The sequence below is a fragment of the Megascapheus bottae genome, chromosome 31 (genome assembly GCF_031878675.1).
Source record: "Megascapheus bottae isolate mThoBot1 chromosome 31, mThoBot2.hap1, whole genome shotgun sequence".
Lineage (NCBI taxonomy): Eukaryota > Metazoa > Chordata > Mammalia > Rodentia > Geomyidae > Megascapheus > Megascapheus bottae.
In genome coordinates, this window is record NC_143539.1 from 4,861,628 (window position 1) to 4,885,461 (window position 23,834).

The 23,834-nt window shown below is 55.4% G+C and overlaps 1 protein-coding gene across 2 annotated transcripts; it reads right to left on the bottom strand.

Annotated features, from left to right (window-relative positions):
• Nucleotides 1–249: 249 nt before the first annotated feature.
• Nucleotides 250–22,466, bottom strand: Clptm1 (CLPTM1 regulator of GABA type A receptor forward trafficking). 2 transcript variants are annotated; one of them, XM_090323002.1, is made up of 14 exons: nucleotides 22,379–22,466; nucleotides 14,864–14,976; nucleotides 11,012–11,135; nucleotides 10,127–10,285; nucleotides 9,679–9,796; nucleotides 4,753–4,838; nucleotides 4,120–4,240; nucleotides 3,604–3,848; nucleotides 3,320–3,413; nucleotides 1,726–1,916; nucleotides 1,430–1,525; nucleotides 1,062–1,197; nucleotides 691–858; nucleotides 250–605 (listed from the first exon to the last, which is right to left on the bottom strand). In XM_090323002.1, exons 1-14 carry the CDS (start codon nucleotides 22,448–22,450, stop codon nucleotides 346–348), a joined length of 1,983 nt encoding a protein of 660 aa, XP_090179128.1. In that variant the 5' UTR covers nucleotides 22,451–22,466; the 3' UTR covers nucleotides 250–345. The 2 variants fall into 2 exon arrangements, with proteins under 2 accessions (XP_090179128.1, XP_090179129.1); XM_090323003.1 differs by lacking the exon at nucleotides 22,379–22,466 and adding an exon at nucleotides 20,743–20,849.
• Nucleotides 22,467–23,834: the final 1,368 nt, after the last annotated feature.

The window sequence follows — 23,834 nt, forward strand, 5'->3', positions numbered from 1 at the left end:
GGGGACGAGGGACAAGACGATGGATGACCGTAGGTGGTCCACAGCGGGCCCGGCCCTCCCCGACTGGCCCTCCCTCGGCAGCGCCGTGTCAGCTTCCCCATGATTCCTGATGGTTCTGGGCTGGCAGGGCAATGGCTGGAACACACAGGACAGACAGACAGACGGCGCCTCCGCACACAGCAAGCCCCGGCCTCCTTGGCCCCACCTCGCGTGCTGGGCCCTGGCCTAAGGGGCCTCCCGCTGGCCCGGCCTGATCTGTCCAGGGAGAGGGCGGTAGGGAGGAGAGGCGAGGGGCCGGGAGGCGGGTGGTGTCACCAGGAGCTGCAGCGGTTGAGGACAGGGCGGCTAATCCTTCTTCTTGTCCTCTGCTGGCTTTGGAGGGGCGTCCTGGGGCGTGCTGGCAGAGCCGGCCCCTGGAGTGGGCTTGCCAGGCGGGGCTGTGGCCTCCTTGGCGCCAGAAGTGGCCGTGCTGGGGGCAGGGGTGAGGGCACCTGCTGCTGTGGAGGCCTGGGCCACGTCCTCTCCACTCATGCCGAACTCGTTCACGCGGGTGGGATCGACGCGGTAGATCCACCGTTGGTAGAGGTAGATGAAGAAGACCACGTCTGCAGGGGGCACACGCAGTGTGAGCATGCGAGCCCCGCACCCACTGGGGCCATGTCCTCCCACCTGGGATGCGGGCAGCCTCACCGTCCCGCAGGCACCCGATCCGGTACATGACAGGCATCTTGATGACGAAGGCGAACAGGTCATCGATGAAGGTGTTGAGGGCTTTATAGGTGAGCATGCGCCATGGCAGGTGGGCCACAGACTTGAGCTTGTAGTTGATGAAGAGCTGGGGCGTCATGGTGATGAAGCCTGCCAGGATGGAAGACCAAGGAAGGAAGCCCTGAGCCCTGAGCTTCCCTCCACCCACTCCCAGCCGCCCCATCTCAGGGCCTTTGCATCTGCTCTGCCCTCTGATGCTGAGCCTCCTCTCTTAGGAGAGGCTGCCCAGCCCGTCTCACATCCCATGCACGGCCCCTCCCTGGCTCCCCCAGTCCCGTGGCTGCAGGGCGCACCGAAGGTCAGCAGGAAGCCGTAGAGCATGCTCAGCACCCACGAGTACCAGCCCTTGTGCTCCAGGTACAGCAGGCTGTAGACGGCGTAGCAACCCAGCAGCGGGAAGAGGATCCACGACAGGTACCGGAACGCCATCTGCGGGGTGGAGGCAGGCTGGGACCAGCTCCACGAACCTGCTCCGCTCCCGCCTTCACCCGCCACACCTGGCACGCAGGGACAGGGAATTTCCCACTGGCCCTGAGAACTCTGGACTCGTCTAGGAAGCAGACATGGCAGGTGGGGGACACGGGCTTGTGACACGAGCCCTAACGTGGAGGCCTGGGAGATGGCAGGCAGAGGGCCCGTGAGGGGCCACAAAGACACTCACATCGTCGTACACTTTGGTGGAGGACTCGATGTAGGTGGACTTGTCCTTGAAGGTCGGGCAGGGGAAGATTCCTGCCACCCGGTGCTCCCGGTCCAGCTGCGAAAGGGGCGGAGGTCAGCTGGGGCACCCGGTGCCAGCCCTGGCCCCTGTGCCTCCCTGTTCTTCCCAGTTCCCTGCCCTACGTGTGACCCAAAAAAATCCCCTGGTGTGAAATCCCCTAGGGCTTGGGGCGAGGCCGGCGTCGGGAAACCCCGAGGCTCAGCTGGCCGGAAGACCCTTCCCCAGCCCCCACTCACCCGCACATCCATGACCTTGGTGATCTTCCAGAGGTCGATGAGGACCCCGATGAAGACGCTGACCTGGACCACGAAGTTGGTCTCATTGTCCAGGATGTAGAGGAGAACCACGAAGGACTGGAACACGCCGAAGAAGACGGAGCGCACAGACAGCCCCTCCAGGGACTGCCGGCTGTTCCAGAACTGGATGTCTGCAGAGGGGTAAGGGTCAGCCACGCAGACAGACCTGTGCAGTCCCCACGCGGGATCAGGGTGCCCAGCACCCCACATCTGGGGAAAAGCATGGCATCCCACAGATGGTACCCATCATGGGCCGGCTGCAGAGAGCTGGACACAGAAGCTGCCCCCACGGCTGTGCAGCCTGGCTGGAGAATCAGACACGCTGGGTCTGTGGCCCAGCATGGGGCCTCCTCTCCTGGCCACTCTGACACGGAGGGACCTGAGGGACATGCAGGGGGTACAGACTAGCCCTGTGCTCTGATCTCCACTCAGCCCGGGTGACAGACCCAAGACCACATCCATCTGATCCACTGGCCACCACTGGGCCTACCAAGAGGGTCATGCCGCCTGTGACACAAGAGCAGCGGCACCCGGTGAGTAGGGGCTATGGACCCTGGCCACCCTCTAATCCCAGGGCTCAGCACACAGCCTTGCCAGGCCTGATGCACTCCCAATCCTGATCAGGAAGATAAGGACTGAGAGAGCACTCTGGGGAGGTGGACCCCCCCCCACATGCCAAATGGCTCCTGGGGGCATCACTCTAATTGGGGCAGAGAGACTGGACTTCACAGGGCTTCAATGACCCCTGGTTTACACAGCACATGCTCAGAAATAAGTATTTGCTTATGGCCCTGCCTCTCAGGACAAAGCCTTGCCTGGTACACCTGCAGGCACGCAACCTGCCTCCCTGACCTCTGCCTCCTTGTCTGGAGCCCAAGGTACCAATGGACTCCCCGGAATATGGCTAAGGCCCTGCAGGTACCCGCAAAGGGCCCCATGCAGTCCTTGGCACAGGCCACTACTGCAGCGCTGTGGGCATGGCGGGCCTTTGGAGGACAGGCCTGACCCTCTGGGGCCTCCCCAACAGACAGCCTGCCAGGCAGGGTATGGGATCCGCTCCAAGGCTTCCTGCTCTTGGCCCTGGAGTTCCCCGGCCTAGTTTCCTGGTGGTGGTGCCCTGGCCTTGGCCCTAGCTGCAGGCCCAGCCCTTCTTAGCTCCACACCCGGTGCTGGGCAGTACTGGGTTGAGAGTGTAGGAACCACTGTCCCTTCTGCTCGTCAGGCCTCCAGAAAATAGATAGAAAATTCCAGGCAGGGGGTGGGCATGTTGGGGGCGTCAGGCTTTTCCCTATTCCCAGGCCTTTCGGGTCCCCTGATCAACATTCTTTTTTTTTTTTTTGCCAGTCCTGGGGCTAGAACTCAGGGCCTGAGCACTGTCCTCGGGCTTTCCTCAAGGCTAGAGCTCTACCACTAGAGCCACAGCACCATTTCTGGCTTTTTTCTATATATGTAGTACCGAGGAATCGAACCTGGGTCTTCGTGCATGCTAGGCAAGCACTCCACCAGTAGGCCATATTCCCACCTGCACACTTACCATTCTTGAAGGCCAGGAACTCGAAGACACTGTGCACGATGGACACGATGATGGTGAGTGCCAGCAGGTAAGGGTTCGTCTCCAGGAGGGCAACCTGAAGGAGGGGACACGACAGCACGGTCAGCAAGCTCGCCACCCCCATGCCAGGTGTGTGTGTGGAGGGGGCGAATGGGGATGGAAGTGTGCAGAGAGCAAGCACAGAGGGGGGAGTCTTGTGCACACGCGTGTGTGTATGCATATGGGTTGGCACGTGTGTGTGCCTGGTGTGCCAGCGGCGCCCACACCTTCACCGAGTCCTGCTCCTCGTCCGACTGCTCGTACAGCTCGTCGCCCAGGAAGTTCCAGGGTGACTTGGTGCTCTGCGCGGCGTACAGCTGCCAGCGCCACAGCGAGAGCGGGCAGAAGGACACGCGCAGCGGCAGGCTGGCCAGACTCTCGTTGATGGGGTAGTAGTCCTTCTGCAGGTTCCAGTAGTCATTGAAGTAGATGATGGGGTAGTAGTCGCCGCTTACAGCGTCGAACTTCACATCTGTGGGTGGGGCAGTGGTCAGCCCCCAGGCACTGGACTGCACCGGGGGCGCAGAAGGGGTGGGGCTTAGCTCAAGGGACCAGGGGTCTGCAGGAGGCCATGGTGGTCAGTCTCCTCACAGGCTGCCCATGACCTGGAGCTTGGTGGCACAAAACCCTGGGTCACCCGAGAAAAGATGGAGCAGGACAGGGGAGGGGTGCAGGAGGGTAGAGACCTCGCAAGGTCTCTCAGGGAGATGGGGTCCCCAGAAGCTGCACAGAGCTGGGCTTACACTGGTCCAGCGGCGGGGGCACACTGCCCTTCACCCAGGGTGTGTGGTCATCCACGATGTTGATGGTGATGTTGGGGTGCCAGTGGGAGATGACCTCCACCGGCCCGTAGTCCTCAGCCCTCTGTGGAGAGACAGGGCAAGATGATGGGCCTTAGGCAAATGTGCCCTTAGGTGCTCTCCCCCTCCCAGTGGCACCAGGACACCAGCCACGACAGCCCTGGGCGGGGCTCAGCCCTGCGCCCAGCACTGGCCGATGCCAGTCTTCCCCTGCCAGCCAGTGTTCTCTGCACAGAGCAGGCTGGGGAGGACCGCAGAGGCCAGGCCAGGCCTGGGCCCCACATGGGGACACCCAAGAAGGGGCCTCAAGTCCCCATAATGCCCATCAGGAACCCAGCCCATGCTTGGGACCTCTCCCTGGGCCTCCAATGGGCTGGCTGCCTGGGCCTAGGCCCGCCCCACCACTTCCTGCTCAGGGGACATCTGAAAATAGGATGGGGGTGAGAGCCACATCTCAGGGCTGGCTGATCCTAGAGGCTCTCCTGACCTTTCCCACTGCTCCCCCACTCCTTGACTAGGGCCACTTGGGGTTCAGTGGCAATTGAGCCTCTCGGGGCCCCAGCCACAGCAGCTCACCTTGATCATTTCTGGATCAGCCTCGGTCTCTCCTGTGAGCAGGTTCTTGGTCTTCTGAAACCGCCGGCGTTTATATTTGTTGATCACTGAGGCAGGGTGGGGAGGTGTGAGGCCCACCCAGACACCAGAGCTCTCGCCACCAGCAGCTCCCCAGCCTCCTGCCTCTCCCCCCCCAACCCCAAACCTGGGGCCAAACCTGTCTCTGCTAGACGTCACCGCCACTAACCCAGCCAGCCACCACGAGTGGGTCCATCTTGCCAGCCCAAAGGAGAGTGTCCACCCCTCGTCCAGTCTCCCCTGATGACTAGGCTGCCTCTTTGCTGGTCTCCCACCACCCACTCTTAGGCTGGCCTGGAACACGTGATCTTCCTGCCTGGCTGCCCGAGTGCCGGGATTACAAGTGTATGCCACCACGTGCCACTCCAAAGATTCTCCTTCCTCGAACATCTACTCCCCAGGTCCCACCCCTCCCTGCCCTCCGTCTTCCTTCACCCGCTGACCCCGGGCCTCCGGACAGGCAGCCCTCTCTGGAGCAGCACGGAGCAGAGGTTCACACACAGCCCACCCTGCACATGACCATGGCGGGGCTCTGGAAGGGCCTGGAGCCGCCGCCATGAGAAACCCCCAACCACAAATGCAGCTCACTTCCTCCGGGAAAGGCCGGGCCGCCCACAACCCCAGCCCCCCACACTTGTCGCAGTTCCTTGTGTGCAGACCCTGCACACAAGATGGAGGACAACGAGCTGGCCAAGAGCAGAGCTCAGGTCCTGATGGGTCTCCTGCAAGCTAAGGGGCAGTGGTGTCATCACCGCCCTCCGCCAGCTCTGCTCAGGGGCACCAGCAGCCATGCACTGTTGCTTTTTTTTTTTTTTTTTGAGTTGTGGGACTTGAACTTGGGGCCTGGGCACTGTCACTGAGCTTTTCTTACACTCAGGGCTAGCACTCCACCATGCTGAACCACAACACCCACCTCTGGTTTTCTGGAGACTGGGGTCTCACGGACTTTCCTGCCTAGGCGGATCTAAATCATGATCGTGGGTCTCAGCCCCCTGGGTGGCTGGGATTACAGGTGTGAGCCACCAACACGTGGCTCTATTGTTACACTTACTATAGCTTGTGTGCAACCGGTACCCCACATCCAGGGAGAGAAGGGCTGCTTTCCACGGGGTGGGATGACAGTGCAGGCAGGCTGGGGGATAGGCAGGCTGGACTCCTTTGCAGGCCAGAGCTCCCTTTTCTTTCTTTTCCTTTTGTTGGCAATGGGGCTTGAACTCTGTACCCGAGCCCCGTCTGAGCTCCTCAGCTCAAGGCTAGCACCCTACCACTTGCACCACAGTGTCACTTCCAAGAGCTCCCTTTTCTCATCAACGTACTTCCTTCTTTAACTCACTCATCCATACAGCCCTGGGGCTTGAAGTTGGGACCCTGTGCTCACTGAGCCCAGCCCTAGCAAAAACGTGGCTGGTGCAAGGAGAAGTGTGCAGGAGTGGCATACACACCTAACTCTGAAACCTGGGCCAAAAAGAGAAAAGGGGCGGGGGTGGGAAGGAGTAGCAGCCTTCCCTGTCAGGGACCCTCGAGGAATGGAAGCACAGCTGAGCTCGGCTCATCCCACACCCGTCCCTCCCCAACTGCCCCGCCCACAGAGGGTGCTGCTGCCCACAGAGGGTCCTGGGCACAGTCTCCAGTCCCTCTCCTCCCCTGGGATCGGGGTCCTCAATGCCTCCCCACCACCTGCAGGGAGGGGCTGCATCTGATGACTCCATGCCCCGCTCTGAGGCTCCACCTCACACATCGCACACACCTGGGACCTGGAGCAGGCCCACAACCCACCGGTGACCCAGCTAACAAGCACAGAAGGCAGGGCCCCGAGGCAGCCACCTCTAACACCTACCAACCTCTCCTGTCCCGGCCACACCCAAAGGGAGGATGGGCCCATTCTCTGCAAAACCAAGGCTGTGGAACACACACAATCCCTGCTGGGAGAATGGGGTGATCACAGGGCAGTCACCAGAGCTGCTGGAACCTGGGGACAGCGAGCAGCTTCTACAGCAGCCAATCAGGGGACCAGGGACTCAACGAAATGTCACAAAAGGTCAGGTAAGTACAGAGATGACAATTAACCTTATGAAAATTGGGAAGTCAGGCAGGAAAGGAAAAGTAATCAGTTTCACTGTGGGTTCAGACGTGGCCAACAGCCTCACACCCAAAAGCACTCACGAGGGGCTGGGAATGTGGCTTAGTGGTAGAGTGCTCACCTAGCACGTATGAAGCCCCACATTCAATTCCTCAGAACCACGTAAACTGAAAAGGTCGGAAGTGGTGCTATGGCTCAAGTGGTAGAGTTTCTAGCCCTGAGCACAGAAAGACTCAGGGATGGAGCCCAGGCCCTGAGCTCAAGCCCCACAGATGGGGGGAAGCCACATGCCAGCTGGGAGTGTGGCCTAGTGGTAGAGTGCTTGCCTAGCATGCACAAAAACCCAAGTTCAATTCTTCAGTACCACATAAAAAAAAAAAAGCCAAAGTGGTGCTGTGGCTCAAGTGGTAGCCTTGAGAAAACCCAAGGACAGTGCTCAGGCCCAGAGTCCAAGTCCAGCACTGATAAGAAAAAAAAAAGAGCCAGATGACACCTGCTAGACACCAGTGGCTCACACGTGCCATCCCAGTTACTCAGCAGGCTGAGTTCTGAGGATTGCAGTTCAAAGTCAGCCTGTACAGTTAAGACCATGAGACTACTATTATTTCCCATTAACCAGTAAGAAAAGCTACACAGCTCAAGGGGCAATGCCAGTTATAAGCAAGAAAGGCCAGTGATGGGGTCAGGAGTTTGGCCTACTGGTAGAGTGCTTGTCTAGCAGGCACAAAGACCCAGGTTCGATTCCTTGGTATCACATACATAGAAAAGGCCGGAAGTGCGGGTAGTAGTGGCTTACACCTGTAACCCTAACTACTCAGGAGACTGAGATCTGAAGATCCTGGTTCAAAGCCAGCCCAGGCACTAAGGCTCTAGGGGTAGGACAGGAGCCTTGAGCTGAAGAGCCCAGGGACAGCGCCCAGGCCCAATTAAAGCCCCACAACCAACCCAAAAAAGAAAAAGCTGTAAGTGGTGCTGTGGGTCAAGCTCTAGCCTTGAGAAAGCCCAAGGACGGTGCTCAGGCCCTAAGTTCAAGCCCCCGGACTGATGGGGGCCGGGAGGGGGGAAGGCCAGTGATAGCCCAAGGCCCTGGAACTACCAGCCTCCCAAAACTCTACCAAAAACACTGAAGAGACTTGGAATGAAGCTTAGGGAGAGGGCACAAAGTTCTGGGTTTAACCTTCAGTACCAGAGAAGGAAAAAAGAATGAAGAAGGAAGAAGGAGGCCAGTGGCTCACACATATAAGCCGAGCTACTCAAGAGGCTGAGATCTGAGGATCCAGCCACAGGCTGAAAAGTCCCAGTGAGACTTTTTTTTTGTCAGTTGTGGGAATTGAACTCTGGGCCTGGGTGCTGTCTCTGAGCTCTTCAGTTCAAGGTTATGGCCCTATCCCTTGAACCATAGCGCCACTTCATTTTCTGGTGATTAATTGGAGATAATAATCTCTTGGGCTTTGTAGTGCCCAGGATGGCTTTGAACCTCGATCCTTAGATCTCAGCCTAAGTATCCAGGATTACAGGCATGAGCCACTACATCCAGCTATTTGAATTTTTTTGTGTGTGTGTGTCGGGGGGGGGAGTTGGTGTGGGGCTTGGGCCTGGGCACTGCCTCAGCTCTTCAGCTCAAGGCTAGCACACTAACTCCTTGAACTACAGCACCACTTCCATTTTTTGGTGGTTAACTGGAGATAAGAATCTCACCAACTTTCCTGCCTGGGCTGGTTTTGAACCTCGATCCTCAGATCTCAGCCTCTAGAGTAGCTAAGATTACAGATATGAACAACCAGAACCAGGCTTGTATGAATTTTTTTTTTTGGGGGGGGGGGTCATGAGGTTTGAACTCCACCTGGGCGCTGTCCCTGAGCGGAATCTTTTTTTTATTTTTTTTTTTTTTGGCCAGTCCTGGGCTTGAGCTCAGGGCCTGAGCACTGTCCTTGGACTTTCTCAAGGCTAGAGCTCTACCACTTGAGCCTCAGCACCACTTCCAGCTTTTTTCTATGTATGTGGTACCAAGGAATCGAACCCGGGTCTTCATGCATGCTAGGCAAGCACTTTAATCACTAGGCCAAATTCCTGGCCTGAGCTGAATCTTTAGTTCAAGGATACCACCCTACCCTTGAGTCAAGCCCCACTTCCAGTTAATTGGAGATAAGAGTCTCAGGTCCTTTTGTGCCTGGGCTGGCTTTGAACCTTGATCCTCAGATCTCCGTCTCTTGAGTAGTTAGGATTACAGGCATGAACTACCACCCCCAGCTTGTTAGAATTTTTTTAAGCCAGTATAGGTTTGAACTTAAGGCCTTGTGCTTGCTAGGAAGGGGCTCTACCACTGAACCACATGTCACTTAAGCCTTTTTCTGCCTTTGTTATTTATTAGGTAGGGTCTAAACTTTTTGCCTAGTGCTAGCCTACAAGCCTCTTCCACCTTATCAGGGACCACAGAAGTACACTACAACCTGCAACCTCTTCCACCTTATCAGGGACCACAGAAGTACACTACAACCTGCAGCCTCTCGCTGCAATGTGATCTCACTAGGCTTTCATTTGGGCAGTCTCAAATCTTGTCCTCCCAATCTCTCTGCTGAGTAGCTAGGATTACAGACACGAGCACCACACCAGGCCTAAACATTCAACAGTTAAACTAATAGAAATTCCTGTGGATTCGGAAAGTCAGGGTGTTTGCACTGTAAACATGAAATACAAGATTAAAAAGGCCCAGTTCCAGTGTGGCATCCCTCTGACTATCCCGGCTCAGACCTGTCCATCCCTCTGGCCAGGCCCCCACAATGACTTACTCCGGGACATGTGGACTGTGGCGAGCCGGCGGTACAGCGCCTTCTGCCGGGGGTCTGGGTGGAAGCCACTCTTGGTGAAGTAGACGTGAATGTAGATGGAGCCATTCTGCTGGACACTCTGCAAGCACAGGCGGCATGGGCGGGCGGGCGGGAGCATGGGAGCCGGCCATCGCAGGGATGTGCAGGCCTCGAGGCTGCCCCGCTGTGCCAGGACCATCCAGAACCCCAAGTGTGGCCCCAACAGTGCCCCCCTGTTCAGCAGAGCAGGCGAGGTGGATGCTCTGAGCTCTCAGGGCAGGCTCACCCCTCCCAATTTGCTAAGGTCACAGAACCTGCGCTTGCTTTGACCCTAGCAGGCCCTGGGGACCCCAGCACAACTTCATCCTTCCTAAAGGGAGCCTGCTGGGGTCTGAGAGCAGGCACTCATGGGGCGGGGGTCCCATCCCACCTGTGGGATGTCCAGCTCGGCGAAGTGCTCGTAGCAGCCGTCCGCATTCTCGCCGCTCGTCCAGTCACCATACACCAGGTCGTGCTGCTCCCAGAACAGCGCCGATGTGGCGTTGAAGTCTGTAAAGTGCTCGTGCTCCGAGATGTACACGTGTAGGTTCTGGGGGGGACAGGAGGTGGGGGCTTGGGGCTGCCCAAAAGAGGACCCTCGACTTCTACTCTTATCCACTATCAGCCTTGCTGTCAAACAGTGAAGACGGACTGGCTCAAGGACACATGTTGCACTGAGAAAAGAATACCTCTTGGATCGGGTGCCACGACTCAAGAGGCAGAGATCTTAGGATTATATTATAGCTCAAGACCAGCCCAAGACAAATCTGAATGCTCAGAATTTAAGCTCCAATACCAGCATAAACAAAACCAAATCAGTCAGGGTTAGGGACGTGGTTCAAGCATGAAACACCTGAGTTCAAACCTTAGAACACCACCATCCTTGTCTCCCCCGTAAAACCACCTGGAGTGGAGTAGCCTACCAGGCAGAATGCAGGGTGGAAGGGAGCAAGATGCCCTGCCATGCCCTCCATTGCTCCAGCCCTGGGTGCAGCCAAGTCCGAGGGGAAAGGAAGGACCTCCCACCTGCAAATACCCAGCATGCTTTGCAAAAAAAAAAAAAGCACCCCTGGATCCCATTAAAAGTTTTTGAACACCAAGACGGGCTTTTGCATCCGCTTCACACACCTACCCACGGAGGTCCCCATTTCTTCCTGGCATCCCATGCTATGACAATTGGGGTCCCTCACTGATCCCGAGCTGTCAGTGGCCAGTGAGGGTGCTGTCCTTCCCAACCCCATTGCGCCCCCCTCCACTTTGCCCCACCCAGCAGTACCATTAAAGTGTCTTTGGGGAACAGGTTGCGGCTGGCGACACGTGGGGCTCCTCCGGGGCCCGTGTGGTCCTGAGGGGCCGGCCCTCGACGGAACCAGCTGCTAATGGCCCAAATGATGAAGATCCTGAGAGGGAAAGAGCGCAGTGGTCAGGCCTCCGCCACCTCCCCAAGCCTCATGTGGGGAGTCAGCGCAGGGCATGGCAGCAGGCGGCTCCCTGCATGGAGGCCCCATCTTGAGTCCTCTTTTCCAGGGTCCTCAGGGCAGAGCTGAATCTGGGGTTGGCAATTTTGAGATGTAGAACCTTACAAATCTTTCAAGCCAGGAGTGGATGGCTCACATGTGTAATCGTAGCTAATCAGGAGGCTAAGATATGAGGATTGTGGTTCAAGCCAGCCGAGGCAGGAAAGCCCACGAGCCTCTCATCTCCAATAAACTACTTGGAAAACGCTGGAAGAGGTGCTGTGGCTCAGGTGGTAGAATACTAGTCTTAAGCAAAAGAGCTCAAGGAAAGAGCCCAGGCCCTGAGTTCAAGCCCCAGGACCAGTAAAAATACCACTTCAAAGCTCAGCTGTAGCTGAGCTGCCTACAGAACACAAGTGAGTCACCACAGCTAGACCTGAAACTCTAGGTTTAGTGCTTTCTGTCTGACACTGGGCTTTGAACTTAGGGCCCTGCATTCACTATACAGCCTAGTCTGGCCTCAAAAGCATGGAGTCCTGCTTCTGCCAGCAGCTCCCACTCCCAGGGTTATCTGTTGCACACACAGGCCATCACTGTGGAAAGAGGCATGCACAGCATGTGCTTTGCATGTGTTCACCTCTGTTCTTATCTCACCACAGGGTCTGGGCATGGCTCCGTGGAAGAGAGCCTGTCTGGAATGCCTAGGACCCAGGGTTTGATTCCCTAGCACTGTAGAACACAATTAAAAACAAAACCCCTCTGGAATGGAAAAGCACCAGGAGTGAATGCCCATGTGGGTAGGGGCTCCTGCCTGCACCCGAGTGGGTCGGGGCAGAATGAGGCACCGGGACATGCCTCGGCCTGTTGAAGCCCTGGGATCTGGGGTCTCAGGGGCCATGGCCCAGCTGAGCCATCTGCTGCTTCCCAAGGCGTCCCTGATGAGCATGGCTGGCAAAGGCCTGGAACCCATGCTGCTTGGGGAACTCATTACCTGCCACCTCAGTAAAAACTCCCAGGGAGAGCTGGGAGCAGGAGGCCTACAGGGGGCGCTGTGCTACACAGTGACTTCCCTGAGCAGGTGCATTCCCGGCCTTCCAGGACCCCAGCAGGTCAGTCCTGGAAAAGGGTGGCTGTGCCTGTCCCTGCTTGCGGAACCACACGCAGGGCTTAGCAACACTGGCTTCCTGCATGCCTGCAGGAGGCACAACCTCCCTAAGGTTTTCCAGTTTCTTTCTTTTCTTTCTTGCCAGTCCTAGGGCTTGAACTCAGGGCCTGGGCACTGTCCTTGAGCATTCCCAAGGCTAACGTTCTACCACTTAAGTCATAGCACCACTTCAGGCTTTTTCTGTGTGTGCAGTATAGAGGAATTGAATCCAGGTCTTTGTGCATGTTAGGCAGGCACTCTACCGCTAGGCCACACTCCCGGCCCAGGTTTTCGGGTTGTTTGTTTGGTTGGTTGGTTGAGGGGCTTGAACTCTGGGCCTGGGCAATGTCCCTGAGCTCTTCAGCTCAAGGCTACCACCCTACCCCTAGAGCCTCAGCGCTACTTGCCACTTCTAGAGGTTAACTGGAGAGAAGAGTCTCAGATCCACGGGACCGGGAGTTTGGCCTAGTGGTAGAGTGCTTGCCTAGCATGCACGAAGACCTGGGTTCAATTCCTTGGTACCCCACATACATAGCAAAAAGCCGGAAGTGGTGCTGAGGCTCAAGTGGTAGAGCTCTAGCCTTGAGAAAGTCCAAGGACAGTGCTCAGGCCCTGAGTTCAAGCCCAGGACTGGCAAAAAAAAAAAAAAAAAGTGTCTCAGATCCTTTTGTGCTGCGCTGGCTTTGAACCTTGATCCTCAAATCTCAGCCTCCTGAGTAGCTAGGATGACAGGCATGAGCCACCACATCCGGCTCAGCCCAGGTTTTCTAATTTTTCCTCCTCCTCCCCTTCTTTTTTTGGTACCAGTTATGAAACTTGAACTGAAGGCCTCAGACTATCCCTGAGCTTTTTCACTTAAGGCTGGCACTCTACTACTTGACCACACCTCCCCTTCAGGCTTTTTGCTGATTAACTGGAAAGTCTCTTGGACTTTCCTGCCTGGGCTGGCTTCAAACCTCAATCCTCAGATCACAGCCTCCTCAGCAGGGAGGCCGGCAGGCGTGAGCAACCAATGCCTGGTGGGTGTTGATTTCTTTGGGCCAACAAAGACACAGACCTTCCTTCGTATACTGCCAGGCGTGGTAGTGCCCCTGTCATCCCAGCACACAGGAAGCTGAAGCAGGAGGCCCAGGAGTCCTGGGCCAGCCTGAGTTATGTATCTAGTTCGAGGGCCATACAGGGAGGTCATATCCAACAGACAAGACCTCAGAGCCTCAGGCAGTGAGCACCCACTCTACCACCTACTTGGTGGCCTGGGCCTGAAAGGTGAGGTAGGGTGGGGATCTGGCACTGCAGACTGCCAGCTACAGAACAAGTAGGACTGGAGGAGGATGAGAGGACCAAGCTGAGCACTCAGAGCAGACCGGAGATGCAAAAGGTTAAGGGTAATCCCACCATTCTGTGCCCTGTGGGCTCCGTGGCTGAAAAGTTTGGGGCACCCATGGCAAGAAAACACTCAACCTCGGGGGCTGAACACAGTGGGGGGCTCCTGGGGATCCTGATAACACTTGGAGGTCAAGGGACAGTGGGTGGAGCCCACATCTGAGTACGATGGGGAGCTACATTTCCTAGGCAAATTCAGGAGTGCTAGCCTGCAGTGGTCAGAGCCACAAAGAGAGTGAACAGTGGGTGCCAGAACCCAGGGACCAGGGGATGGGGTATAAGGACTTAGTGGTATAGGGGTTCAGTGTGGGAAGAGTGGGAATGAGGTCTGTAGACCAACAGGGGGATGGCTGTGACACTGTGAAAGGATCTGATGTCACAGGAATAGACATTTAAAATGCCTAACATGTTGGGCCAGAAGTGTAGCCTTGTGGTAGAGTGCTCGCCTAGCATGCACAAAGCCTTGGGTTCAGTTCCCCGGTATCACATACACAGAAAAAGCCAGAAGTAGTTCTGTGGCTCAAGTGGCAGAGCACTAACTAGTCTTGAGCAAAATGTGTCCAAGGACAGTGCCCAGGCCCTGAGCTCAAGCTCCAGGAGTGGCAAAAAAAAAAGTAAAAAAAGAAAATGCCTAACCTGTTGTTCACTACAGATTCCAACCCCAGCACTTCACACACAAAATCTCATTTAAACTCCATGTGGTAGTAGTACATGGCTATAATCCCAGAGTAGGGAAGCTAAAGCAGAAGGATCTAGAATTTGAGGCCAGCCTTAAATCTTAAATGCAGTCTTTTTTATTTTTTTGTTTTTGTTTTTGTTTTTTAAAAAGCAGGGTATGGTGGCTCACACCTGTAATCCTAGCTACTCAGGAAGCTGAAATCTGAGGATAATGGTTCAAAGCCAGCCAGGCACTAAAAAATCCATAAGACTCATCTCCAATTAATCACCAGAAAACCAGAAGTGGCCCTGTGGCTCAAGGGGCAGGGTGGTAATCTTGAGCTGAAAAGCTCAGGGACAGCGTCCAGGCCCAGGCTCACAACTGACCAAAAAAAAAAAAAAAAAGCCCAAGGTTAATTCAGCATAGGACAAGGGAGCAGTTGCGCCCCATTCACCCCTCTTCCTCAAGGCCAGAGCGCCCACTCACCTGAACAGCACGCCTTTGATGACCTGCCAAGCATTGGGCGCTGGCTGTGGTGGGGGATTCTGGGGCTGGGTCTCCGCCGGCGGGTCCCTCCCAATGCTGCCATTGCTGGTCACCTGGGGGGGAAGGGACAGGAGTCAGGGTGAGGAGGACAAGGGGACCTGGGAGCTGCCCTAGGGGCCCCCATGCACCAAGGGCCTGCCAGCCAGGACCCAGCAGGGCGAGATCAGCAGCTGACAAGAAGGTTGGGCATCCACATCTTCCCTCAGGGAAAAGCAGCTGCAGCACCTCTGCTGGGGACACAGAGCGCCCACCCAGTCCTTCTGGACAGACCCAGAACTGGCAGGCTGGAGGCAGGAGCCTTAGGGACCCCTGGCCAGTCTGGGGTCTGAATCACAGCTCATTGATGGGGTGCACACATAGCAAGTAGGCTGATGCTGGGCTACTGATGCCTAGGACTGGGCCTGGCAGAGGTGGCCAGCCTGGGCCCCGCAGGGGCTGCCAGTCCAACAGATGGGACATAAGAACCACAGGGAAGCCCTGTGGCGGACAGTGCCCATACCCTGCCATACCCAGGCTGTGTCAGCTCCATTCAGAGCCACACACATAGCTCGGACGGGCTGGGCACTGGCAGGGCTCCCTCATGGAGCACATGGTACCTTGCTGCTCCTGAGCTTCCACCCAGGGCACCAGGACACCACTCAGCTGCTCAGCTGAACCTAGAGCTTACCCCGTCCCCACCACCAGAACGCTCTGATCTGCTACTTCCCAAAACACAGGGCCACCGAGGTGAGAGTGAGGGCCCAGGTGGTCAGACTTCAGCAGTCCTTCACCCACAGACCCTGGCAAGACCTCCCTCCAACGTGGCTCAGGTGATAAAAAATGCTGACACCACGTGCACAGGAAATCTGCCCTTCACAGGTCCAGAGCTTGCTTTCCCCAAACACCTGCTGGGCCCCAGGCCCTGCAGGCCACGGTGCAGGGTTTAGAGGGAAGCAGAGCTGCACAGCAGGGAACAGGATGGCTAATGAGAAGAAACAAGGCAGGTGTACCAGTAACCCCAGCTGCTCAGGAGACTGAGAGCTAAGGATCATGGTTTGAAACAAGCCGAGCAGGAAAGTCTGTGAGACTCTTATCTCCAATAAACTACACAGAAAAAGCTAGAAATGGAGCTGCAGCTGAAGTGGTCGTGTGCTAGCCATGAGGAAAAGAAGCTCAGAGGCAGCACGCAGGCCCTGAGTTCAAGCCCCATGATGGTTTAATAAAAAAAAAATGGGGCCAGGAGTTTGGCCTAGTGGTAGAGTGTTTGCCTAGCATGCACAAAGAGCTGGGTTCGATTCCTCAGTACCACATATATAGAAAAAAGCTGAAGTGGTGCTGTGCCTGAAGCGGCAGAGCTTTAGCCTTGAGAAAAGTTCAAGGACAGCGCTCAGGCCGTGAGTTCAAGGCCCAGGACTGGCAAAAATAAATAAATAAATAAATAAAAATGATCAATGAGCTGGGCACTGGTGGCTCACCCCTGTAATCCTTGCTACTCAGGAGGTTGAGATCTGAAGATCATGAAAGTCCAAGAGACTCTTATCTCCAAATTAACCACCAGAAAACCGGAAGCAGAGCTGTGGCTCAAGTGGTAGAGTGTTAGTTAGCCTTGAAGAGCCCAGAGTTCAAGCCCTACAACAAAATAATATAATAATAATAAATAATAGATCAATGTAGCTGGGCTCAGTGGCATAAACCTGTAGTTCAAGAACTGAGGAGTTAGGGAGACCTGAAGTTCCAGGCCAGCCATCTAGAGAACAAAAAGGGGGGGGGGGGCGGGGGCGGGAGTATAGCCTAGTGGTAGAGTGCTCAGCTAGCATGCAGGAAGCCCTGGGTTCAATTCTTAAATACCACATACACAGAAAAAGCAAGAAGTGGCACTGTGGCTCAAGTGGCAGAGTACAAAATGTGTCCAAGGACAGTGCCCAGGCCCTGAGTTCAAGCCCCAGGACATGCAAAAGAAAGAAAGAAAAAAAATGGATACAGTGGCTCACACCTGTAATCCTAGCAGGAACCTGAGATCTGAGGATCGAAGTTCAAAACTAGTCCGGGCAATAAAAAGTCTGTGAGACTCTTATCTCCAAATAACCACCAGAAAACCAGAAGTGGCACTGTCATTCAAGAGGGTAGTGTGGTAATCTTGAGCTGAAGAGCTCAGAGACAGCACCCAGGCCCAGAGTTCAAGTCCCACAACCAACAAAAAGAGAAAAGAAAAAAACAAAGGCAGCTGCTGGTGGCTCTTGCCTATAATAGTAGTCACTCAGGAGGCTGAGATCTGAGCATCACTATTTGAAGCCAGTCCCAGGCAGGAAAGTCTATGAGACTCTTATCTCCAATTAACCACTGAGCTGTGGCTCAACGTGGTAGAGCACTATAGTGCCTTGAACAAGATGTCAGAGGCAGCACCCAGGCCCAGAGTTCAAGCTATATGATGGGGAGGGAGGGGACGAAAAGGAAAAAGAGGAATGTCAAATGGTGCAGGTGCTTTGTAAAACACCGTAGTTACTTTTTTATATTTTATTTTTTGGTCAGTTGTGGGCCTTGAATTCAGGGCCTAGGCACCATCTCTGAACTCTTTTGCTCAGTTAGTACACTACCATTTTGAGCTGTAGCTCAAAATGCCACTTCTAGTTTTCTAGGGGCTCACTGGAGATAAGAGTCTTATATGGAGCCAGCACTGGTGTCTCACACCTGTAATCCTATCTACTCAGGCTCTTTTTTTTTTTTCTTTCTTTTCTTTTTTTTAGTGGGTCATGGGGCTTGAACTCTGTCTGGGTGCTACCTCTGAGCTCTGTCAGCTCAAGGCTACCGCCCTACCCTTGAGCCAAGCCCCCCTTCCCATTTTCTAGAGGTTAATTGGAGTCTCAGGTCCTTTTTTGCTTGGACTGGTTTTGAACCTTGATCCTCAGGCGCCAGTAAGTCCATGAGACTCTTACCTCCAACAAACCTCCAGAAAACCATGGCAGCATGGCTCAAAATTGCTAGAGCACTAGACTTGAGCAAAGGAGCTCAGGAACAGGGCCCAGGTTCTGAGCTCAAGCCCCACAAGCACCAAAAAAAAAAAAAAAAAAGTTTCATGGACTTTTCTGCCCAGGCTGGCTATGAACCTCAATCCTCAGACTCAGCCTCATGAGTAGCTAAGTTACAGGCATAAGCCGCCAGCACCCAGCAACAGTTATTTCTTCTCAGGGTAAACTCCACCATACAAACCAACAAGCCAGTCCTTCACAGCAGAACAGTTCCATAATAAAGTTCCCACACACACTGGGCGTGGAGGATCAAGGTTCAAAGCCAGCCCAGGCACAAAAGGACCTGAGACTCCAATTAACCTCTAGAAAATGGGAAGGGGGCCTTGGCTCAAGGGTAGGGTGGTAGCCTTGAGCTGAAGAGCTCAGGGACAGTGCTCAGGCCAAGTTCAAGCCCCATGAGCCACAATTAAATAAATAAAGTTCCTGCACAAATGTTCACATGGTGACCAAAAGCTACAACCAGCCAAAAATCCTGCAGTGTGTAGCGACTAAACCAATGTCCCAATGTCCAAGGAAAACACCTGTCACAAAATAGAACAGCAGGTCTCCATCTTCCAGATACACACAAAAATCTGCATGCTTTAAAAAGGCATTAGAGGGCTGGGAGTTTGGCCTAGTGGTAGAGTGCTTGCCTAGGCTGCACGAAGACCCAGGTTTGATTCCTTGGTACCACATACATAGAAAAAGCCAGAAATGGTGCTGTGGTTCAAGTGGTAGAGCTCTAGCCTTGAGAAAACCCAAGAATAGTGCTCAGGCACTGAGCCCAAGCCCAGGACTGGCCAAAATAATAATAATAATAATAATAATAATAATAATAATAAGTATTAGAACCAGGCATGGCAATCCTACTTGTAATCCCAGCTACTTGGAAGATGGAAATAGAAGGATGGAAACTTCAAAGTGGCCAGCAGTGGGTAGCAGACCCTGTCTCCAAAACCAAATACAAAGGTGTCAGTGGCTCAAGCCTGTAATCCTGCTGCTCAGGAGGCTGAGATCTGAGGAGCACAGTTCAAAGCCGGTCCAGGAAGGAAAGTCCATGAGACTCTTACGGTCAATAAACCACCAAAAAGCCAGCAGTGGAGCTGCAAGCCTGGTAGAGGGCTAGCCTTGAGAACAGAAAATCAGGAAGGACACTCAGGCCCTGAGTTCAAGTTCCAAGACTGGCACCCAAAGCAAACATGAAGAGTGCCTGCCTAGCCCATGGAGGACTAAGGGATAAAGAGGGAGAGGGCTGCTGCAGGTGGCAGAGTGTGCAGCATGTCCAGAGTCCTGAGTTTAACCCCCCAGGACCACTAAACACACACACACACACACACACACACACACACACAGAAGTACACTTTGGGAAGAAATAAAACTTGTAAAGCAGACAGCAACTGCAAAAGAACATGACGGGCTCGACTGGCGGTGGCTGGGCCTGCGGGTCCTGCACCCAGGATTGAATCTGATGTGGGGTGCACGGGTGGGTGGAGCAGTGTGCAGTGTGGCAGCCATAAGTCAGGGAGCTGTGAATCCATGAGGGACTGGAGCGCCCGAGGCTCGGTCCCGAGGAGCGGAGGCCCACGGGGCCTGTGGAGATGGCGCTGAGGTAGGTGTAAGTCTCAGACTGAACCATGGTCTTTACCACAAAGCACAATGACATAAACCACCCCACACTAGGTGATCGGGGAAGAAAGGCCAGCATCCCAGGTTATACTGCAACGAAGATGCGACCCTGTGGGGCGCCAGTGATTCACATCTGTAATCTTAGCTACTCAGGAAGCAGAGGACCACAGTTCAAGGCCAGCCCGGGCACAAAATTACACCAGTCTCCTATCTCCAATTAACCACCAGAAAAACAGAAGTGGTGTTGCAGCTCAAGTGGTAGAGTGCTAGCCTTCAGCTGAAAAGTTCAGGGAAAACAACCAGGCACAGAGTTCAAGACTTATGACTGACCCCCCCCCCGCCCCCCGCCCCGCTAAATTAATTAATTAATTAAAAATCAGGGGCTTGGCCGGGAGTTTGGCCTAGTGGTTAAAGTGCTTGCCTAGCATGCGCGAAGACCCGGGTTCGATTCCTCGGTACCACATACATAGAAAAACGCTGGAAGTGGTGCTGAGGCCCAAGCGGTAGAGCTCTAGCCTTGAGAAAGTCCAAGGACAGTGCTCAGGCCCTGAGCTCAAGCCCAGGACTGGCAAAAAAAAAAAAAAAATCAGGGGCTTACTGGCTTACTGGGTGCCAGTGGCTCATATGTGTAATCTAAGTTACCCAGGGAGCTGACATCTGAGCATAACAGTTCAAAGCCAGCTTAGGCAAAAAAAGTCCAGACTTTTATCTCCAAGTAAACACTCAAAAAGCCAGAAGTGGAGCTGTGGCTTAACTGGTAAAGCGCTAGTTTTGAGCATAAAAGCTCAGGGACACAGCCCAGGATTAGCACCAAAACAAACAACAACAACAACAAAGGGCTCCCAAAGCCCATTGTCACTACCAACAAAGACTAGGGGAGCCTGGATGGGAGTGGCTGTCACCTGTTAATCCTAGCTACTCAGGAGGCAGAGATGGGGAGGATCATGATTTGAAGCCAGCTCTTATCTCCTATAAACTATTCAGAAAAAGCCAGAATTAGCACTGTGGCTCAAGTGGTAGAGCGCCAGCCTTGAGCAAAAAGAAGCTCAGGGACGGTGCTCAGGACCCAGAATCAGCAGAAAATTGAAACAAAACAATGGAGGCAGGCTCAGAGTGGCTGAGCCTTTTACTCCATGGTTTCTTGTGCGTGGTGACTGTACCCTGCAGGGCACACCTGGCAACTTCTGGAGAAGGGCCGTGTATGCTCACCTGTAATGTGTAGAGGCCACGGGTGTGACTAGACATCCTAGCTAGGGCACACAGGACAGCGCCCCAACAAATAACCAGCCAGTCCAAAATGTCAACAGTGTCAAGCTTGATGAATTCTCTCTAGTCTGTAGACAAGAGTCAGCTCATGCAAGACCTTGATCTGCTTGGGGGAAAAAAATGTACTTTATCCTGAAGGCCAAAGGATGAGCTAGGAAAGGTTTCAAGCGCAGAGCTGGGACAAGGGATGTGTCAGGCCAGTCAGGCCAATCCAAAGCCTTGCCTGTGCTCTCTCCTGCCACTGCCACCCCATAATCAACAGAAACTCACAGAAGGCAAGATTTCCCTTCAGAGAGAATGAGAAACCCCTCAAGACAAGGCCTACAAAGTGAGTTCATAGCAGAACAAAATGAACCGACCTTTCTACAGTCTAGACCATCCAGTCACTTCCACTGAGGCTCCTCACACAATTTCCACGTTTGTGTCCTTCAGAGATGATTTTATTTGCTCCTCTCCTTTAGGCTCTCAGAGTCCCTGGATCCAGACTTTTCTTCCAACTCCAGTATTCTAAGATCATGACTGTTTACAAGGCTGTCTCCCTCCCCACCTTGCTTTCCTGTCCCTCTGGGAAGTGCTGTGACTGGAGCCACCTTCCTGGTCCATAGGGCTGGCTCTCTGTACAACTCTTCTGTTCAACGCCCCCCACACACACTGGGGGTGGGAGGAGAACCCCAGGAAGAAAGGGAACTTGCCCAAGGTCACACACACACTCACGCACGGAGTCACTTCATGCTCCCCTTCACAGCCTGCACTCCCTCCCTGGAGCAGACACCCACATGTCAGTGACAGCTCGGTGGGCAGGTCCACAGCACCTTGCTGTCACCCCATCAGTTCCCCAGATGCTTGAATGGTGGCTAGCTACCTCAGCTGGGATGCTCTCGGGGAGGCAGGGGGAAGGTGTCTCCCATTCATTCGGGGGAAATCCTTAGTACCAGGACCAGTTTAGGCTAGAAAAGCCCAATACCAAGCCCACCCCCCCCCTCTTCATGCAGACCACCTAGGGCGTCAGCTTAAACCTGAAATGGATGCCAGAAACCTGCCACTTTCTGCGAGGGCCTGGGATTCCAGTCTGTAAGATGGGTCTGGGGGGTTACCCCCACGTTAATTTGATTTCTTCCCCACCCCCTACTCCCAAGAACTAGAAGTCTCCCCGCTGGGCCCCTGTCTCACGCCGCAGGAGCGGCAGGCGACACCCCCCGAGGCGCCTGGCAGCTCTGGGGGCGCCGAGCACCGCAGAGTCCAGAACCCCGGACGCCGAGGCGGGGGGGGGGGGGGGGCGGTCGAGGCGACGTCCCCTCCGCGCCAGTCTCCCCGGCTCGAGCAAAGGGCCTGAGGCTACCAGGCGCGAGCGTCCGGGACCCCGAGCGCGCAACAGGACCCCGTTCCCGCCACTGTCCGGCCTCCCCGGGCCCCACGGCCCCGCCTGGGCCCCCACACTCAAGGTCCTCTCCCGTCCCCGGGCAAGGGCTCCGCCAGACACAATGCACCGGACTGCGAGAAGAGGGGGGCCAGGACACTCCCTCCACGAGGCCCCCCGGGGCGAGGGGGCACCCCCTCCGTCCCCTCCCGGCCTCCGTACCTGACCGGAGCCGCCTCCCCCGGCTGCCACCACGGCGCTGCCGGCCCCGTCCGCCTCCTGCGCCGCCGCCATCTTCCCGCTCCGGGTCCCCGCCCCCGCCGCCAGTCCCGCCCCGTCCCCGACCGCGCCAGCGCGATCGCGCGAGATTTCACACTTAGCCTGTATCCGGCAGGGGAGAGAGCGAGAGACCAGACCGGGTGGGGGGGGGCGGGAAGAGGCTTAGCCACGCCTTTCCGAAAGGCCACTTCCGGTTGTGACGGCCCCCGCCGGGCCACCGTAGCGCGTTGGGAGACGGAAACGCGGATTCCGAAATCCCGCCACTTTCCGCGCCACTAGGGCAAGGGGGAGAGGGGGCCGTCCTCACAGATTGCTCTCCACGAGACTGGAGCCCCGTTGTCACATCGATTATCTGTCTGTACCATCACGGAGCCAGGGCGGTTGGCCCGCCGATTCTTTTGAGTCTCTTCGTGGTTGTTTCAGTTCCGTGGTTCTTGAGCCTTCCCGGCCACCGTCGCCCCGCCAGCGCGGGCCCCGCCCCGGCCACACCCTTCCCTGCGGAGCCGGCCCGGCCGGCCACCGTCCGCGCATGCGCGGGGAGACCCGCTGCTTGTTTTTCTTCTCATTGCGCTGTCCCCGAGGTTCCCAGCGTCGACGCACCTGAAGTCACTGAAGGTTGTCACCGAGCCTCAAATGAGACCTCGTCAGACACCTCCCCACGCTTCAGCGCACCCTACTTGAATGCGCATGCGCGTTCCTGACTCCTTTCCCCCCCCCCCCTTCTTTTTTGACTCCCCTGCAAACCTAAAAGTCCTGCACCCGGTCCGCTCCTTGCAAGAATGGCTTGGCTTTCTAGAGGCCCGGGAGTTCGTGGTAGAGTGCCTGCTTAGCTTCCATTCCTCCGTACCACGCACATAGAAAAAAGCTGGAAGGGGTGCTGTGGCTCAAGGGGTAGCGCTCAGGCCCTGGGTTCAAGCCCCAGGACTGGAAAAAAAAAAAAGAATGGCATAGATTTTCAATAGCTACTATGTATCCGCCCACAACTGCAAGCCTGGGTCCCTGCGATGGTCCTGGGAGGGAAGGCAGGGTGGGCGGTGGAGGGGATGTCTCACCTGGGTTCAACTACTCCCCCCCCTGCCCCGTGACCGTGAGAGGCCTGGAGTTTCTACCCACCCCCATCAGTGAGGGATTACTGTGATGGTGCCCCGCCTCCTGCCACAAGGACTGAATCAAACCCGGGCCTCCAGCTCACGCCCATAATCCCAGCTACTCAGGACCGAGACCTGAGGATCCAGGTTCAAAGCCAGCTCGGGGAAGAAAAATCAATTCATCAAATACTAACATGCCAGAAATGGCACTGTGGCTCAAAAGGGTAGAGCGCCAGCTTTGAGCATGAAAATTCAAGGGCCATTCCCAGGCTCTGAGTTCAAGACTCAGGACCAGCACACACACACACACA